A 21842-nucleotide genomic window follows, 5' to 3' on the forward strand; every position below is an offset into this window, starting at 1 on the left:
ATGGCTCGTTCCAAGGCAAACAATAAATAAAAAAAAATGTCAAAACGTTCAATCCGTGAGAGTGCAGCTTTCAGCAATTTGATACTTACAGAAACAAACGATCAGTACGAACTGTTTTCGAGAATATAAACAAAACGTGTTCAAAATGTATCTTAGTATTTTACAATACAATTGGTAATCTTTAAACAGCGGCATTGAACTTATTTCTGATATCACAGTTATCAAATATGTGACATCAGAGTTTTTAAGGTTTTATATATTTTAAATATATGACATATTTATGGTGCATGTATGGCCTATACGCCCGAATGTGATGTGAGTGGTGACACAGACAGCACCAGTGACATTTGAGGGTGCTACACAGGTACAACACCGCCGGCATAAACAAAATATTATGTTGACCACTAAACATATCCTGGGCTAAATGTAAGGCTCTGTGGTTCTCCTGTAGCTTCTTCTGTTTTACAAATTTTAATAAAACTGTCCACTCTGCGTCAGTCCTCACGTACAAGACTTTCAACTAAATTGAAATAACGTGATGTTCACTGCGTTGGTTGGAATTCATGATATTGCTGGCGTTAAGAAAATAATATAAGATAAGTAAATGCGCATTCTTCCTGAATTTAATCTGCTTGCGTTGCTATAATATACTCCATTCTTTTGTACCTATTTGCTTTTTTAATTTGCTAAGTGCTGCTTTAACAGTGCCTCTGCTTATCATGTGTTATTTTGAAGAAAAAACCTGTTTATTTTTTAACCTTATAAAGAAATTATGGATTGTACATATGTAAACATATTCGTAAACATTTCAATTGCTTAAGATATTTGATGCTTTGAAATGTTGAAAATGTTAACATATACAAAAGACACTATATGTATTTGTTAAATATGTGAAAAGAACTCGACGATTTCTCTTTGTTATTAATTATACATGAAATCCAAAGTAAATAAAACATGATTCTTTATAATTCATTTTTCGGGTTCGTGTTTGCTTTGGTATTATCTATATTTCACAGTATAAATCAAGTTTTTTTTCAGTTTTAAATGGGAGATGAATATTAGATAAACTTTAAGTTGTAAAAATTGTTGAACTCAAAGTCACATTGAGTATTTTTGCTTTACCCTTGCGATATATTGTATCTTGATAATATCTTCTGATAACCGCCACAGTCTCAAAGATATGATGGTATCAAGGCGCTATTATTTGGCGTTTTCGATTTCAGAAAAATACTGGTTTTCTCTTACAAACGTCTTCATTGTACTTAATAATAAAGTATCTAAACATACATTCTTTTTGGAAAACAGCAACGAGCCAAGCCGATTTATTTTCATTTAAACATAGCGTCAAAGCAAAATAGAAACTATACGAGAGACACAGCATTACATGATCAGAAGTCGAGATTACATATATGTTGTATTTAAAACAAAAGGATCAAAGCCGAACAAACAGTCAAAAGAGACAGGAGGCACCACATTACAACAAATAGCAAAACAGCAAATGACATTGATATCAAAATAAAGTTATTACCTTATGGCGCTTTGAACACACAACTGTTAAACTTTTATTCTGAAAATCTTAAACAAAATGATAAATTATCATCAATAGCTATCCAAAATTACAGACTTACATCTATCGTCTGATGTCATGATACTTTAATATATCAATGTTGTTCGTTTGGATTAAGGGTTAAAGCATGTGATACAATAACATACTTTGTCACTAAATAATATCGTCGAATATTGTTTTAAAGCTGTATACACAATTCATAATATACACTAACATTCACTGTTTGCCATGTCTTTGACGAATATTTTTTTCGCTTGGCAAAGTCTAGTAAAATATGTATTATTAGTGTGAGTGCAGCTTTAAATCAGTAAAAAACCTTAAACCCAACACAATCAATTGAAAAAGTTCTACCTTTGTTTTCGACGTACGATTATATGTACTTAACCATAAACATGTGAAAAAAGAACTTGGACTTGGATTGAGAATGGGCGTGGTCATTAAGTAGGTTAGGTAAATGAAACAATCTTCCGTTGTCTTTTCAGAAGGTTTTAAACGTAGTTAATGCTCGGGCAACATTTAGCTAAGCACAGTCTCCTTCGAAGGACCCCTTAAAGTCCTTGTTTAAGGTATGTTTTGCATGACAATCCCCAGCTGCTCATCTTCTGCTAATTGCACTGATGTCACAGTATGGGCCAATTTCCTGTTTGTTTATTTAGGGCCATTTAGGGCCCATTTCTATAATAAAACCTCCAAAACTGCACAGCAGGATATTCAGATCGGAGGTCGGATAAGACAATTAGACAATAAAAATAAGATCAATACACAGAGTTTGTATACAATACACGTTCTTTTTTTTTTTTTTTTTTTGTTGTTTTTTTTTTGGTCACTTATAGAAGGATTAAACTAGGCATTTAATGTCAAAACATATAATTAACATAAGCCTTGAAATGGATTCAGCATAATGTTATGGATGCCTTCTTATACAATTATCATTTGTGGAATTTAATTCAAAGCACCTCCTGGCCGGGAAACATTCCCTTAGTCATCAGTATGGTGACTTCCGGTGCCCGCGAAAGCCAGAACCTTGTGTTGTACATTGATTTCCCACTGTTTGTGTCAGGTGATGTTGACTGAGAAAACAACGATTACGACTGGCAAACACACACCACAGTGTCTGTTCTGGGTTAATCGGGTTCTTCTCGTACTCGTTGATCACTTAAAAACAGAAACAGAATAAAGCTTTTAATTAATTTTCACAAAACTATTTTATAAGAAGGCTCTCATAACATAATGTTGAATCCCTTTCAAGGCTCTTGAGCATTATATGTTATGTTCTGACTTTAAGGGGTCCTTCGAAGGAGACTGTGCTTAGCTAAATGTTGCCCGAGCATAAACTATGATTTAAACCTCATGTGCAGACAAAGGGCGGTTGTGTCACTTTAATGATCACGCTCTTTACACAAAGCAAGTGCAAGTTCTTTCTTTAACATACGAATATAAGTACAATACATATAATCGTACGTAGAAAACAATGATATACTTTTTTCTTTGATTGTGTTTGTTTTAAGGTTGTTTTCACTTTTTTATTGACTAAAGCTGCACTGTAACAGATTGACAGTTTTGACTGTATTAGTTTTAGTCATATTAGTCATATGATCCACAATAAAACAGATCTCAATTCTTTGAAAACCGCCAAATAAGGCATTTCTCTTAAATGTTTTAGCCATTAATATCAATTTTCGAAAGTAAACATGAAACACTGGTATCTGTTCTTTGTCAGAAGTCCAGTATTACTGGACTTTAGACATTTACGCTAATAATTGGCTCATTCCAAGACAAAAAACAAGTTCTCAAAATGTTTAATCTGTAAGAGTGCAGCTTTAAGCTGGTCACACCTGGTTGGACACAGACCACAGTGTTTGATTGATCGTTATATGTTTTCAAAATAAATGACTCAAGAAGTTTGTAATTCATTTTAATATTAACAATCGTACAATTGATGGGTAGAGAAAATGTTCATCCAGTATATAATACTGATATCTGACTTATGTGGTAAAAACTATCAATCTTGATTTAAAACACATTTTTGTGGTCTAATTTGCGTCATTTAATTGTGGTGTAAGAGTATTTCAGTATGTGTTTTTTTGTTTGATCTCGTATTTAAACAATAAATATCAGTTTGCAATACAAGTTTATGTTTATATTTACGCAAATGTTACCATTTATGTTTATTTCAATCAATTAATTTAGCATACATATAGTTGTTTCATATACGACATAATACTCTATTTCGAATATGGCATATCATTCATGTGGTCTTTACAAATTACGAAGAACAGTCACGGTGTCCTACTTCTAAAATATTTACTACATTCTCAATTTGAAATTGCGTGTTGATGTAAATTGTTTCAAAGAAAATTCACATTATACGAAGAACTTTTTTTCATAAAAATCATAAAGATTGTTAAAAAGTAAAACACCATGACGCACTTGAATCAAGTATCAAATGATGAATCGCCCAATTGTTTTCGGTTTACCTCACGAGGCAGAAACAAAGCAATTCAATGTTTAAACAAAACAGATCCGGGTTTCGAGATAAACAACTTACGGACTTCCATGAAAATCCAAGTCCAATGTTGCAGTCCAATGAATGATCGCCAATGGTTGGATTAAACGAACCAATCTATTTCGCACACACAATGATGATATTATATGCCATAGGTATATAATAGACTTTGCGATGATGAAAAACAATCTTCATAGACATGGAAAACAGTGGGTTACTAAGACTTCTGTGTGTAGCGTCGGTCACATTCCTGGTGCATACGGCACCAAGTCGGAGTGTTACTGATGACATTGCCGTTTTGAAAGAGAGAATGGACAGACAGACGCTTGCTACTACGGCTCTGAGGGCGAAAGTGGGCGACCTGGAACAGAGCTTTAGACAATCACTTAGTTTGACATCACAGTTAATTAAAGACGTGAACCAACAGCTTACAGCTAGGTCAACTAGTGTTGCCTTCTTCGCGCGTCTTGACAAAAGCTACGAGAATATTGGAGCATGGGAGACGATTGTGTTTAAAACGGTGGTTACCAACGAGGGTGGGGCATACGATGGAACAACGGGTGTATTCACCGCACCAGTGAATGGGACTTACGTTTTTTATTCAAATATCATGACGAAAGAAGGAACGTCTATTGAAACATCGCTCAAGGTAAATGACATCAACAAACTGTACCTTTATTCCGGAGGACCAACCGGTTTCTATGGCCCTGGCAGCAATATGGCGGTTCTGAATCTGAACTCTGGGGATAAAGTTAAGATGGTGAAACATGGGCCTTGGGGATCGGAGCCATTCTACATTCATGTTAACTGGAGTACTTTCTCTGGCTTTCTACTTAATACAAGCTTCTAAATTACAAATGTGTTTCAAAGGAAACATTGGTTTCATTTTTTTTAATGGTGAACATCTGTTCTTTGTGCGGTATTCAGTTGTGTTTTTGTTACGAAAAATCTCACTATAATCATGTTTAAATGTTATTTTGAATATAAGCTGTACTAATATTTCAAGTGTGCACTAGATTTTTTAATATAATTTACAAAATCATCAGATTCTTCTTGTCACGCATCATCACAGGTTTACTTCATTTGTGTTTTAATACATGTTTGATACATCGTTTTGAATGCAGTCAGGTAAATAGTCTATTATACTCATTCAAAGTATTTACTATTTTGGCGTTTAAATTAAATACAATATACTTAATAAACATCAATATATGTAGTGTTAAATTTATAGTTCTGTATCTTTGCTAATGCTTCTTTTAACAGCATGCTGTTTTTTAGTATGCAATAATTTTATATTTACACCTCAACTTCCATTCCTTATATGAACTGCCTTTCGGCAATTGCGTTACTCAATCGATGAACGCAACATCTTCGGATATGTTTGGATCGCAATTCATCGCATAACAATTTACATTAAAACTATTGATCTTATTAATGTTTGTATTGTGGCAACAGGTCCCGTAGAATATAAATAAACATTTTATAGTATTATATTATTATATGATAACAACATTGTTTCAATTTTACGTTTAAAAGTGATTTCCGGTGGTTGATCTTTTCCCTCGGCATTGTGACGTCATTTGAAAAAAAATGTTTTCGGTTACATTCGGGTCTTTTTATTTACAGAATCGGAAAGAAAGGATTAGTGAAAGGTTTCCTTAAGTCAAATGAAGTATTTTTCTTTACAATTCTTGAATGAAATAATGAACTACTGGTGTAAATATAAGTAATGAATTGCGGGATTGATGTCATTATCGGAGATATGAACGCAATTGTGCTGGTCAAAGTACGCGTTGACTCCACACAGTTTACCCAGCCCAATTGCGTTCATACCCCAATAATGACATCAACCCCGCAATTCATTCCTTAAGAATGCTTATATGAAAAGATATTTTTTATGTATTTAACATCCATATTTGCTCTCTTCTTGTGCTATTACACTGTCGTTTCACCATCTCTGTGATACCTCCACGCATATTGTAAGTTGTATTTGAATGGTTATGAAGGTTCATACATTTTTATCTTAATCAATGTTCTATTATGTGATGTTATGTTTCACACTTTTCAAGTAATTCTGTATGCATTAGCGGGTAATTAATTGAACGTATTCCTTAATGTTTGTTTAATAAAATCAAATCTTTGTTATAAGAAGTAACAGCTGTAGATGTACTTTTCACATTATGCATGTGTTTTTTCTACAATAAATGTTTACATTGGAAAATGTTGTTCGCTGTTCATTTAAACGTAACCATATTATTTTGAAAAGGTTAGTTTGATAGGGTTTTATGAGCAGTAAAAAGTGTTAAAGTATACCGACATTTTTTGAAACAAGATTGTTTGACCTTGGAAGGTTCCAATCAGTGCATTTTACGTCCGATTTTATTTCAGCAAAGGAACAATTTGCTCCCCTGAAATTTGTTTCACATTCTAAGTCAAGAAGGGCGCCATAGTCATTGTTTGTGGCGAGTGTTCGTGTTTATGTTACATCCTTACAACGCCTGCTCTCAAATCCTTTGTTGCAACTATTGTACGTTATCTATCTGGTTTAATGATTGGTTGTTACTGCTGGAGTTCACCAACTTGAAAAAAAAAATTCCTGGATTATATTAGCAAATTTAGACCCCTTTAAACAAGGACGTCACTTTCGACATGAGTATGACGTTTGGCAGCGATTATTTATATTTAGTAGCACGATCTTCATTCACTTCTCCTGATTTTAGACTAATAACGTGACATAAACATAATTATCACGAACAAAACCATGGGATCGCGATGGACAAACTTGCGAAGGCAGACAGGAAAGAGCAGCATGCAGCTGCAAGTCGTATGCATCGGAACACCAAAAACGGAGTTATTGTTCTGCTGTGAAAGAGGTATAACTTTGACAGCTGAAAATCAATCAGATAATGTTATGATCTATTATTTTGAATGTGTGCTACTTTACAACATATCGGCGTCTAATTGAGCACCTTCACTTAAAAAAACAACATGCATGGATCTTTTTTGGTATATTTCGGATATTTGCAGCTGCATTCTCACAGATTTACCATATTTACAATTTTTTTTTTACTATTTTGTCTTGGAGAGAGCAACTTTTTGCGTATATATCTGCAAACAAATGATAAAAGATTGCTGACAAAGGATCAGCTCACAGATCTTCATAATTCCGTTCCAAAATTAATGATTTATGGTTTAAACCGTTAAAAACAGTTTAAGGAAACGCATAAAACATCAATTTTTGAACTTAGATGTAAAAATCTGCGATCTCATTTTTGTCAGCAGTTTTCATGGATTTTTCCCAAAAAATTGGCTCGTTTCAAGACAAAAAAAATAATTAAAATTGTCAAAACGTTCAATCTGTGCGATTGCAGCTTTAAAATGAAGATATGATTTGCGTCATGGAAGGGCATATTTAGTGTGTACTCTGTAAAGTTTGGAAGACAATCGACACTAATACAGGAAAAAATAAACTAATTTAAAAAATAAAATAAAAAAGAGAATTATTATAGCTACGAGGATAAAAAAAACACATATCGGGATTTAACTTAAAATAACATCACGGAAAATCGCCAGACATGGCTTTAAATTCTTTGTTTAATTAAGCAGCTCCTATAATAATGTGTTAACAGTCAACACCATATTCAACAAATAAGCTGTATATACGTTTTGAAATCCTCATTTGTTCAATTGAGCAATTAGTCAGTAATAAATTCCTCATATAAACACTTTATGCTTATCGCATTCGTCATCAAACTGATGTCAAAATGTCAGCCAATTTACAGCGCTACGAATTGTAATGTGCAATTCACAATTCCCATCGAAAACAACCTCGGATGTATATGGACGGTTTACAATGTCAGAAGCCTTTACATTTTACTATGGTGCAAGTAAATCGAGTATTAATTTAAATTAGCGATAAAATTAATGACTTGACTTGCGAATCTTAATCATGTATGCACTAATAGAATTCACTTACAATCGATTTAAATTTAGTTCAACAAAATACACGTAAAACCGTACAAATAATTAATACTATTATTTAGAATGTTACAAACAACTTCTTGCTTGAATACATACGAGGTTGATTTCGATGGAAATTGGCCGAATGGCATCCCACTCAGAGTGGTCTTTATGATGTGTTGTTTTTATTAAGAAAAAAACACCCGTAAAATCACATCAAAGTGCTTACCCAGAAAGCGGAAGCGCAAAATAGTAATGTTTATGTTTATGTTTGTTTTTTTCAACTTGATATCAACACAATTTTGTTAAACAGAACAAATGATGGGACACGTTTTCATATATTCATGCAAACAGACATGTTTACTTTAAATAGAAGTATCAAATCGATACATCATCCTCGATTATTTTATAATTGACCAAAAATAGGTTTTAATATTTCTACTGACCAGGAAAACCCCCACTCATATGCCCGATGGCGTGCTTGGTGGAACGCTTGGACTCGCTGGAGTAGAAAAATAATATATTAGAAATAACATTTTATTTAACCATTTATAGTTTTTGACATGATTATTCATATAATTTTTTATCATACAAGTTATGTTTCGTTTTTTAAACATTTGGGAGCTGTATTCAATATTTTGTGACAAACTATAAAACGTTTCGGTCATGAATCAATTTAAATTGAATACAAATATCAATTCCATATGCAGTAGAATGTAACACGTGTTTGTATGACTGTAATAAATTATGAAAATTCCATTCACTGTTGTCACAGCTATATGAACATTGTGGTTTCATTCTTATCAGCGCAAATATACGCTGTAACAGGTGTGAATTTACCTGACGAAATAGCTGTTTTTATTAAAAAAAAGCGTCTGTTTGTTTTTTCTTTCCCAAAAGTTTTGCACTCAAGTTCTGAATGCAAAGGTATTGTATTCATATTATTAACCATTTTGTAATTGCAATTCTAGATTCAGCTTAATATATTTTCCATACTTTTTCTATTAATGAAAATGAAGAACGCTTATGTCATTTCTCTTTTGTAATATATATTAGGAAAAAGTAAATGTCTGTATTCTGTACCTTGTCACTTTTGTTTTATCATTTTTTGTCCATGCATGATATTGAGATATCGTTTGATTTCAATTCCATCCAGGTGGTTGGATTGAAAACAATATCAGCAACAACAACAACAAAATTAAGTATAATTATATTTCAGATAATTTATAACATTATTTATCATTCCCTTATATACGCTCATGTCGTCACATTTACTACTAAATAATAGATATTATCTTTGGTAGTCTTACGCATTTCAAATATGGTGTTTCTATTGTATTACTGAGCCATACATTTACAATATAGTTTACAATTTTGCCATAGCATAAAAAATGTTCATACCATCCTGAGTAGACAACATGTTGTTGTTTCATTTATCTAACCACCTTAAATACAGCGCCCTTGACTTACACCAATATGTATATAAAAAAATACAGAAACATGCTCAGTTGTCGAAAAATCATCAAACATAAACCCCGTTTAACGGCACAGGGTAAACGCTAAAGACCTAGAGCACGAAAACAAATATGCACAAACAAGAACACATGGAACAAGAACACAACCAACACAGTACATAAATATTATATGTAAAAGCTAGGGGTGTTTATCAAGGATTGTTAGGTACCGCTTTAATAGATATAAATTAACTAGAGGTTTTAACTTATACGGCTGAAACAATAAACGTAAATATAAAACACTGTGATCTGAACTTTTTTAACAGTCTTGTACCAATTGTTTTCAGCTATTTACGCAAATTATTGGCTTTTTCCAAGACAAAAAGGGTTGTAAAAACGGCCAGTCTGTGATAGACCAGCTTTAAGGTGGGCATAGCAGTGTTTAATCGATTTTTTGAATTAATGGTTCAAGACGTATGTAATTTATTTTGATGTTTAACAATCGTATAATTGATGTGTTAACAGCATAACAGTATAAAAAGAAATCGTGCATACAATATATAACGCAAATATCACTAACGTGGTTGAAATTATCAATTGTGATTAAAAAAAAATTTTTTTGGTGGTTTCATTTACCTAATTTATTTGTGGTTTAAGCCTACTTAAGTATGTGTTTTTGTTTGAACTTGTTATTTAACAATTTATATTAGTTTGCAATACATGCGTATTTTTATATTCACGAACAATCTACCTTTCATGTTTAATTCAATCAATTATTTCAGCATACATTTTATAGGTGACAAACAAAACAAATAATGACCTGTTAAAACATCATTTGATCTTCCATGAAAATCTTCCAAAAAAACGAGTCATGGGTGTGCTCCCATGATATGGCGGTAGGATTTACTAAATCATACTATTTAACGAAAACAAGAAGGATAAATTATATTTGCCAGGTATATGATATACGCACTACTTTAAATCTCACCCTTCCCTGATGTTATTAAGTAGGTTAACGAACTCATTTATTACGTATCATGCAATTTCAATTTGAAATGTGATTAGCATACTTATTTATATGATAATTTCATTCCATAACACTTTGGTAATTAATTATGTGAAGTTTTATATGATCTTTATATCTTACATGTAACTAACATTAGATGAACTATTTCATTGTGTTAATATTGCTCCTATAACTTTAAAAAAATGAATGTTTTGAGAAGACATTTTCAATACTTTCAAAACATTTGAATAATTATTCCTGAGACATATTTACTATACCGTTCATGCTAAATCTTGCGTCTTCGACATGGAGAACAGTCGGCAATATTGTAACTGTTGGCGCCGGCGAGTAAACGATTAGATGGAATTAACAGGAATCAAGCATTTAATTTATCTAAGATGTATTTTCCTTCACATGTTTCTTATAAATGTACTTTATAAATCACCAGTTATGGTGTTTGTTCAGTGTTTAACTTTTTTTACATACTCCTAGCCTACGCTTTGAATACGATCCATTTTTAACAATCCTATTTATCATGATGTTTTATAGATGATGTATACAAATTACTAATGATAACTGACTATGCAATTGACGAAGTAGCTTACAACAGATAAAATGGCGGTAGTAATGTTTTGTACATTACTGAATCTCGTCCTTTTGATTTCAGGACCAATCGTCGTTGAAGCGGCAAAGGCCAATATGAAGGGTAAGACCGTTAAAGTAGACTGCGGTCGAGTACGTGGACTTTATAACGTCACTTCAAGAGCATATTCGTTCCGAGGAATTCCCTATGCCAGTCCTCCAGTTGGCAATTTGCGTTGGAGACCACCATTCCCGGTTAACAGCACCAACAAAAACTGCTGGCGCGGACGCCTTAACGCTAGAACATTTGGCAGCCCGTGTTTGAAGAGAAACCCCCAATTCACTGCCAACATGACGATTGGAAACGAGGATTGCCTCTATTCGAACGTCTGGACGCCCCATCTTAACCCAACGGCAGGAATTCCGGTAATGTTCTGGATACACGGGGGTGTTTGGTTTTTGGAAACGGAAATCAGCAGGATATTGGTTACGCGCCAACAGAGCAGCTGGCTCGTGACCATGATGTTGTCTATGCCAGCATCAACTACCGACTGAACGCGTTTGGATTTATGTCGCTGGACATGCTGCGCTATGGTTCGCATACTAACACCTCCGGAAATTATGGGTTCATGGATATGCTAACAGGACTACATTGGATGCAAAACAACATTCGACAGTTTGGTGGAGACCCGAATAAGGTAATCATCGCTAGACATTGGTAAAGCTGAAATATCTCTGCAAACTTTTTATATCGCACCATTTAAAAGAAAATGAAAGCGTAACTTCCCTTTCCGTTTTAATTGCCTCCCTGTCCCTTTCTAATACTAAATACATTTCTTTTTAGATAATGTTTTTTGGACAGAGTTCCGGTGGGACGGCCATATACGCTTTGCTTGCTTCACCCCTCGGCCACGGACTTTTCCATATGGCCTGGGCGATCAGTGGATCACCAGTCATGAATAAGACGGCTGCAGAAGTGGATGTGGATAACCAAGTTGTTGTACAAAATACCGGATGTCAAGACGAGGACTGCTTGTACAATATGACACCAGAAATGTGCTTGCCAGCGTGCCATGGGAGGAGTTCCCGTACTGGGCGATGAGCGATCTCACTGGAATCCCAGCTAAAGATCGCTTTAATGGTGCTCTTCCGGTTGTCGATGGTATTTCATATTTTTACCTCCAAAAAACACCATACCATACATTAAAGATATTAGGAACCCTATTTGTAATTTGTACCTCGGATTTTATTTACGTTATCAGAGTATGGGTAGAGTTAAAAACTGAGATGTGTGCCAACATATGTTATTCACACATGTTCGTCACACAGGTTTGAGCACCACATAATGACTTCACTTGCATCTTGGATGCAACCTAGACAGTAGATTTAAGTTCAACTGAACGCTCCTTTATCTAGATCAAGCCGTTGAATAAACTTGAGACGTAGATAATCAAGGGATGATAAATCAAGGCATACATTTAAGTGTTCTATCTATCATTGACTCTCATCTACGTAAATATAAAGACAAATTTAATCAGTTCGAAATTAATGAAATAATTGCATCTTAAGGAGTTTATATTGTAAAGCATTTAGGAAATTACTTTTATATTGATTATCTTTCTTTAAAAGGCAATAAAAAGGCGCCATGCAAAGTCCAAGTATAAAATTTCAGAAGTCGCTAATTGCATTTAATATGTCGGCTCTCATGGGCTTGAGGACTACTTCATTTCTCCAATATTTACATGGATAAATTGGCATTCATTCGATTTAACGACTTTACTCATATGACCGTTTTAATGTGTGTGTTTATAAATATCCCAAAGTGTTCGACTGAGTTGCTTTAAATGTTTTTTGGTAACGTTGTGTACCAAGTCTATGTTTGCCAGTATATTATTTTCAAATTCGTTGAGGAGAGTGCAATAACGTTTGCGACCGTTTTGTTTTCGAGGCTATTTTTTTACCAAAACTCTTGAAGCGTATACAGCAAAAATAGGAAGCGATGTTCCTGTTCTGATTGGTTAGTTGTTTTACTGGTTGTTGTTTCAATCCATATGGCAAATTAACCACCTTGAATAATTTGAGAAGCTTGTTTATCGATTAAAACGTTTATGATGTCACGCTCTGTATCAAATGAAATGTCATGTTAAACTGAACAACAATGTGATATTTAGGTACCACATCCCATGAAGAAAGTTTAGAGTCTAGTCCGCAAGAGGTCACCAACTGGACATGGGAAGATAACAAGTATCAGGAGTATGTCCGCCATGCGTTACTTCCCTTTGGTGACGTCATAGCAGAGACCGCGCTTAAGCTCTACCCAGAAAACGTGCACAATCCAGAATTTCAATTAGCTAGTCTAGTGACAGACCTCAGAGTGACTTGTGGAAACGATTATCTGGCTCTAGTAATGGCGACTTCTTTTACGTCCCCGGTGTTCAGATACATAGCAGAATATGCCCCCTCCGCTCCAATGAAGGCGTTTTGGGTAACGCTTCCCGCGAGATACGCCTTTCACGGCATCGACATGTTCGCTTTCTATAAAACCACGGGACTCATGATTGACAACATGACAGACACAGACAGGCAGTGGGAGGTCAACGTGCAGCAGGAAGTTTTGAGTTTTATGCAAATCGGAAGGCCTTTTACGGCCTACCTGGGAATGTTTCCCGGCCAAACCGCAGTGCTTAGTGAGAACACAACGGTTACGGCTGGGTACCACACTGCAGAGTGTCTCTTCTGGTTAAAGAACGGGTTCTTCTCCTACACCTTGATAAATTAAAATGGAACCAAATTGTTTTTTACACTGTTCCGATTACCGTTACTTCAGAAATGACATGCATAAAACACATTCACATGTATTACAATAAAACATAAGATTTTTTTTCAAATTGTTAAAAATACGACTATCTATAATAGACGAATACATGGAATTTATATGTAATAACATCAGGTAAAACTTGGTAGAAAATGTTTTAAATTATTTGATCAATTAAGCTGATGCAATTGTAATTGGTTTACAGTCAGTAATAAATTCCACAAAGTAGCTCTATATTCTTTTCGAAATCGTCATGGAACAGACGTCAAAAACGTCAACCATGTCCTATCAATTGTGACGTGTTGACGTATCTATCTTTTTTACACCAAGGGGTTTACACTCAATACATTCGGAACCCCTCGGTCATGTTCCATCGAAAACAAATCCAGATGTTTATGGACGTTTTTCAGTCAAAAATCTTTAAATATAATTACTCTACTAGTACATCGCGTGGTATTTAAATTTAGCTGTTCAACTTTATGTCCTTAAGCTCGGGAATCTTTTTTTATGCACAAATAGAATTCAAGTACAAAATATGTGAACTAAGATATAAAAACTATACAATAAAACACTATAAAAACGTAATGCAATTATTCAAATTTATACGAACTTATTGTACTGATATACCGACAGGCATACGCGGTTGTTTTCGATGGAAAATGACCAAGAAGCTCCGAATGACACCCTTCAGAATGGTCTTCATAATGTGTTCTTGATAAAAAAGAATTACGTACGCTCGCGTATTAAGGCGTGCTTATTAAATTCCAAAAGCATGCAGTTTCATGCTATTTTCTGCAAAGTAACGCTTATTTTAGTGGATTCGTTTTCGGCATATAATACCATGATCTGGAGCTCTGGCAATACATTTTTAATTGAATTTATATGCATATTTATTATTGATATCACATAATCAGCAGAATTCCTATAATACATGAATAAGCAAGTTTCAAATATTACGGAAGATAAATGATATTTGCACGATATTGAAACATTATCTAAAATATATGTAATAAGATAAATTAAATAAAGTCAATAGGGAAATGTTTACATGTAAATAAACAGAAATTTTGTGAACTTTAAGGCCAGACTTGTTTGATACAGTTGCGGTCGATATAATAAGGCATGCTACAACTGTTTTATAACGCTTGACTGTCACAATATAATAAGATCAATTGCAAAGCTATATACTCAAATGTTTTAAATTATTCAAGCAGCGATGCACAGTAATGAAAAACACGTTTTCAACGTGTGCCAAGGATAGCACCGGTAAGCCAAAAGCAAAACTTGCTTCTAAAAAATAGGTATGTAATACATTATAAGTAAAGTACATGACTAACAAAAGAATACGAAACACATTCAACAAGAAGTAAACTACATTGTCCAAGTAATGTCCATTGTGTCGAGATTTTTTTAAGAATGAATCATTTAAAATGCATAAACGCAAATGATAATCACCATCCTAAGTACCTTCGGTATACTTGTCAATAACTGGTGCTCAACATGAAGAACCTATTTGCAATAGCTTTATACCAGTTAAACTGCCGAAGTGTTACTCTGTAGGACAATATCATTCCTGCTTAACGAAGAATCACGTTCCTGCAGTACCTCAAGTGCTTTGATAAAATTCAGGCGTGGGACTCTTCAGATGCTCGAAGTGCGAGTGTTAAGTATGGTAAAAAAACACAAATATGTGCACGTTGCTCGTGAGATCTCATGAACGTAGCAAAGTGAGGGCCCCTAATTGTATTTTAACAGAAACAGTTATAACATATTCGACATCCAGTAAAGCACGCTATATGTAAATATTGTTTATAATAGCATTTTGTACATTGGAAAATTGATACTAATCCATGACACTAAACAGATATGTTTTCCAATGTGCTTTTGTATCACTGAACACATTTCTTTCGCTCAACAATGCATTTTTGTGCCTTTCAAAGGACTTTTTCATCTAGAAAAAACCTTCAATATGAAGACTTTTAAAATTAATAAAATTGCACGCTATACGTAATTAGTATTTCTATAAATTAAAAAGACTATCATTTGCGTTATATTTGTAGAACAAACATTTAAACTATCAATTTCGATTTAAAAAAATGGAATTGCTTAATAAGTATTTTTACCGCCGTGCATCGTACCGTTTACTTGTTCATGTAACCCACGGCGATTTTTAACAGACAAAGAACTTGATTTCGAAACGTCAGTCAACTGTAAACCGTACTAATTATTAACCATCATTAAATCTAAACGATGTCAAATTAGGTATATAGACATAAGTCTTCATGGTCAATGAAATGAAAACAATTATCGCACACAATATAATCACGTCTATTTCCTACTTGGTCATTCATATCGCCAGTTATTAACACTTTTCCCCGATACTATCAATTATCAATATCGTGTTCGTGTAAAACATCAAAAAGATCGACATAGACAATATTATAAGCAGGATAATTTTCGGGCCAAATATACAGCCCTGCTACAAAATAAACCACATCACTTTGTAACTTAAAGAATTGTTAATCAAGTTTCACCTACAAAACAGTATCATGTCTATTTAAACAGCAGATGCACCTATCTGAATTAAATCTCTAATATATATTTCGATTCCCACACTCCAGCATTTAGCACGCCTGTGTTAAAAAATTCTTGACATATTTAAACATATATATTCTTCTACATCATAATTAGAATCAACATTACATGTCATAATTAAAAAGTCTTGGTCCACTTATTTATAACATGTCAAGATACTCCATATTCCAGCGACATAATTATCAAGATTGGGGAATGAGATTCTTTACCCTCGCAATCGAGTGAAATACATTCTTCGGGCAAGTTTCAATTTACATGTACTATCTTCTAATTGTACTAACGGTACCTGTTTAAATACGTTCATATCGCAGTAAGCCGCATCATGGCGATATGCCGCGTGGATGTGTTCGAAAGTCGTTTACGGTAACAGCAGATGAACCCGGTTATAACACCTGCAACACGCTTTGGCTACCGCGAAATATATCGCCGCGAATTTCCGAGATTACGCAATCTTGCCCGCGATGGCAACGTGTGTTTTTTGCACAAAAAACAGTGTAGTGTTGTGTAAGCAGCAATAGTACTTGCGACACTGTTATCGCCCCTATCGTTAAACTGTACATCGGGCGAAATAGTAATTGCAACGCTTTCACTTTGTTTACAACTTAAAAGCAACATTATCAACGTTCCATATAGTTGGACTATAGTATTGGTCAATATTGGAACTCAAAATCGATTCATTCAAAGAACGCTTCATATTTGTGACCCCTTCCATTGCAATAACATGTATAAATAAATCCAGGTGTGTTTTGAAAAAAATAAAACTTTAACCATTTAAAGTTGAACTTATCCAAGACTATAAATTATTTGAGCAAGCTATATTGTGGCCCATAGTTTATTATTGCAAGCATTCTGCTAAATCGTAGTTTTATGTTTATGGTGATCAAACATCGTTAAAGGTTTGTAAGTTAAGAATGAAAACATATCGTAACATAATTACAAACTATACATATAGGTTGGTTAGTTTATTAATATTCATTAAGTTAAGCTTAATGAACCATTATAAATATTATAGTGTGAATCATTCTTAATCCTCACCATTTAATTAATCACGAATATTGGGTTGAATGTCCATACTACCAGAGTTCAGAAATACCTGATTTGATAATTATTATTTACGAATAATTAAGCTGCTTTGTGTAGCATCTTCGACTATTTGAACCTGTCTCTTATAAAAAAAACAATCAACACATTTTTGTTATAAATGTCCTTCCTGAACTTGTTTCCGCTTAACTGATAAATATTAAAATGATTATTTGTGAAACATTAAGACAGGGTAAAACTATCTGCAAATTTCAATTGCTTATCAATGAGGAAGTTTTGAACATGTGTGTTAAGTGTCTTCCACGTTCGCTGTGCTCTTTCAGATCGGCATCTTTGACGAAAATATGAAGTCAAACATGGAATTTTTCTTTCTATTCATGTTGTTAATTGGAAAAGTATTCCGTGCGTTGAATTGTCATGGTAAACAATTTTATCTTGTATCTTAGATAAGAAGGAAAAGAAAGAATATACGTGATCATCATCTATACGAAATTTATTCAACAAGAGTCCTTAAGGACGAAAAAGAGCATTGGCGAGATTTTATCACTTATTTAGATAGTGTAATAAGCACTTTTTTGGATTTTCCACGAATGTTATAGTCTATTCACATCAAGAATAATGATTTGATGATTTAGAGCGCTATATACATAATTATACGTCACTATAAAGCGTGCACATTTTTATAGCTGTGTATTATTGCGTCAAATATTATACTAGTTTTAAACGACTTATACGATTTAAAACAGGCATTAAACACCAAAAGTACTAGTATGTAGAAGTAAAAAAATATAATAGTATACTACAAGACGAATGACAAATTAAATCTAGGTAATAAACATAAACGTTTGATGTCATATAAAATTATCTATATACGCGTTCACCTTCAGGTCGAATTCATTAATAATGGTGTTGAACTAAATGTTATCAATTGCACATTTACCGGAAATATTATTTGTTTAAACCAAATGCGAAAACTTCACAGGTCAAAATATCGCACCCTATGGCCAGGCGGATCAGCATTCAAAGACATACCGACATAATGAATATGATGAAAGAAAAGCCATTGATGAAGACAAGAATACGGATGTTGCACATGGAAAATGTTCACACACGGGATGTCCATGAAATGGAGAAACCGCTTGGTGGGAAGTTCAATTCAACAATGTATACATCATCAATGGTATTGCGATTGTAAACAGAAAAATCGTAAGTAAGTATCACAGACATGTATGACTGGTCTACACAAATCTGATGTCAATGAAGGCTTATTTCGAATCGAAAATTTTTAAGGCCATTTGAGTCGCTTTGCCCCATTGTAAAGGGAAAGATCGTAGATACGTTGTGTTCTTCCCATGTTATATGAACATATATTGCTCGTGTTGCATTTACATTTTGATTTGTTAGATAACTTCCTACAGGTATTACCAATTCATAACAGCTGCATTTAATACTGTCGCTTATAAGATGTCATATTTTTTCACAGTTTCTCTGTGTGATGTTTTTCTGTTCTTACATGCACTATTTAAGCTGACAGAAAAAGACTTTTCGGAATGTTTATATATGGGAACACTTTCAGCACTTTTAGTATAGAATACTGTACTATTTCATGATAATTCAACCACAACGAGTTGTCAAACAAACAGTAGTGCACGAGTGCGTAATGAGAAAATTAGAATTCCTATTGTTGGAACAAAAAGGCCGATGCAAGGAATAAGGATAGTAACACAAAACTATCTCACCCTATGTGAAGTGGAAATTTTTGCAAATAATTATGCTTAAGTAAATTTTACTTAAACATTTTGATTCACTTTATATTTTTGTATAAGTTTAAAGTATGAATACGAGTGCAATCTTAAACTTCAAGCCCTCTTGTTCACTAGATATATTTTAGAGAATTGCCAATAGCAATCATTATATTAAGTTTATATGAGGGTCATCTTTGTTTCTTCTTACACTCGCTCTCAATTGATATATATTTCGAATAATCTCATTTCAATGTCAGTCTAGAGTACGACAATTTAAATAATACATTGTTTTCCGTTGTCACCACCGTCAGATTTGCGCGTGAACTGTCCGAACGGTTATCATCCGCAACCTGAGTCAGTACAATGCCATCACAACGGTAGCTGGTCGAGTTCGCCACAATGTATTCGGTGTTGTCCATGGCAAATTGAAAATGGCTATCTTACAGATATTTTTGTACATTCCACAACATTCAACAGACCTATCCAAGTTAATGAATACTTTAGCATCATATGCAATAATGCGTATGAGCTAAATGTAATCAATAACATATTTTATTGTCTCAATGGGACATGGAACGAAGATGTAAAATGCGAACCGATCAAATGCTCTTGTCCAGCAGAGACAAACATCGCCATTTACATTGTAATTTCTACAAAAAATCAGTGTCACGATAGTGAATTTTATGGAACCATGTTGCAAGTTCAATGCAAACCTGGGTATATATCATCCATTGCAGACACTAACATGCCAACAAGACAAACTTTGGAGCCCTCATTCATTGAACTGTGAACAAGTTACTTGTAACGAGCCTCCAGAAATTCGAAATGGGTTTTATGCCCATTCTGAACAGAGTCCATATCATGTTAATGCATTTGTGACACCGCAATGTAATACTGGATACAAACTTTCAGGATATTTACTGAGATGCTCTTCTGAGCCACCAGTTCCCGTGCACGGAACATATGAACCAGCGCATATTGGACAATACTTTTATAACATGACATTAGTTATAAAATGTAACATTGGATATACAATTTATACTGGACCTTCTATTCGTTTATTCACATTGAGGGTAACTGGAGTGGTTTAAATCAGTGTGTAAAAGTGACGTGTTCTATTAACATTTCCGAGAACAACCATGTACTTTATAGTCCCACTGAAAACTACAATGGCAATTCATTTCTGATTGATTACAATACTACATTATATGCAGTTTGTAAGGATGGATTTACTTCTAAATTCGAACACATTCCAAGAAAGTGCAAGCAAAACGGACATCTAAGTGCATTTTCTACATCATGTAGCCATCTCATACATGAAAACACTAGCACTTGCCATGAATCTTTCAGTTTTTGGTGTTTCTTTGCCATTTCCTTTGTTGCGCCATTTGTCCCAAAAGCAAACAATTTGACATATAGTGGTGTTTAGACTGTCTATAAACACATGATCACTAATTTTCTTTTGTTAAACTGAGCAGTACTGTTGCCTTTGTATATAAGTGGACCAGAAAAGCAAAATTTTGACAAGTTGAAGCATTGCAGTTTGGCTCTATGTCATTTTTTATATAAAACACTGGGCCGATGAAGTCGAAAAACCTTATTTTGCTTCGAAAAAAATCTTAAAAGAGTAGGCAGGCCATTTTTGTGGTCTGTTCTATAGAAACTATTTAAAGCTACAAGGAAAACTTTAATTGGTCAAATTATTCCAATGCATAAGGAAATAATGGCTGTTCAAAGGTTTGCGGCTTACCATTTGGGGGAAATGACTGTTTCTGCTTTGTTATGAAAATACCACAGGTGCTAATACTTGTCTCATTCATTTAGTGTTAAATATATCATTGCCAAACTTTCAGTATGTGTTGCATATAGCCTGAAGTTTAACTATTGGAGTTTTGAAGCCTGTTTCTGAAACAATGTTGCTTAAATAGGCTCAAGACCACAGTCATCTGCCCCCCCCCCCACCGTTGACCAAGATCCGGATACAGAAAAAATAGTGCTTGTGTTCAAGTATCAATATTCTATTAAACTTAAAATTTCAACTTTTTTTTATTTTTTGTCTTCGAACGAACACGTTTTTGCGTAAATATCTGCAAACCAATGATTTAAGACTTCTGAATAAAGATCAAATCGCAGATTTTCATATTTCCGTAAAAAAACGATGTTTTATGCATTTGTATTAAACCATTAGTAATGGTTTAAGCCATAAAACATTAAATTTTGAATGGAAATATGAAAATCTGCGATCTGATCTTTTCTCAGCAATCTTTCATCACTGGTAAACAGATATTTACACAAAAAATCTTATTCTAAGACAAAAAGGTTGTCAAAACATTAAATTTGTGAGAGTGCAGCTTTAATTAACAGCAAATCTTTTATGGCATTTTGATATTTTCCTCCATAAGCAAATGTGTGCAGAAATGACAAACTGAAATTAGTGGATTTTTCTTTGTTATTTCAATGCTGTAAAGGAAAACAATCAAAAGCAAAAAGTACTTGCTTTAGTTCATGTACAAGCAGGAAAGTTATTAACCACTTCTAAACTTGACAAACATGTACATTACACTGCTTAAT

General features: G+C 33.9%; 2 protein-coding genes across 2 annotated transcripts; both read left to right on the forward strand.

The window, feature by feature from the left end:
* The first annotated feature begins 4120 nt into the window (after nt 1-4120).
* LOC128214365 (heavy metal-binding protein HIP-like) lies at nt 4121-6294 on the forward strand. The gene has a single exon (XM_052920788.1). The coding sequence runs from the start codon at nt 4273-4275 to the stop codon at nt 4921-4923; it is 651 nt and encodes a 216-aa protein (XP_052776748.1). The 5' UTR covers nt 4121-4272; the 3' UTR covers nt 4924-6294.
* Nucleotides 6295-12089: 5795 nt separating this feature from the next.
* Nucleotides 12090-13854, forward strand: LOC128215391 (uncharacterized). Its single transcript, XM_052922078.1, has 2 exons — nt 12090-12237; nt 13247-13854. The coding sequence occupies exons 1-2, from the start codon at nt 12090-12092 to the stop codon at nt 13852-13854; spliced, it is 756 nt and encodes a 251-aa protein (XP_052778038.1).
* Nucleotides 13855-21842: the final 7988 nt, after the last annotated feature.

Source organism: Mya arenaria, chromosome 13 (genome assembly GCF_026914265.1).
Source record: "Mya arenaria isolate MELC-2E11 chromosome 13, ASM2691426v1".
Taxonomy (NCBI): Eukaryota; Metazoa; Mollusca; class Bivalvia; order Myida; family Myidae; genus Mya; species Mya arenaria.

Excerpts from the sequence above, each read along its gene's own strand:
- LOC128214365 (XM_052920788.1), top strand. The coding sequence starts at position 4,273 with ATGGAAAACAGTGGGTTACTAAGACTTCTGTGTGTAGCGTCGGTCACA.
- LOC128215391 (XM_052922078.1), top strand. The coding sequence starts at position 12,090 with ATGTCAAGACGAGGACTGCTTGTACAATATGACACCAGAAATGTGCTT. Across the intron at positions 12,238-13,246 it reads TGCTCTTCCGGTTGTCGATG|GTACCACATCCCATGAAGAA; the intron begins GTATTTCATATT and ends TGTGATATTTAG.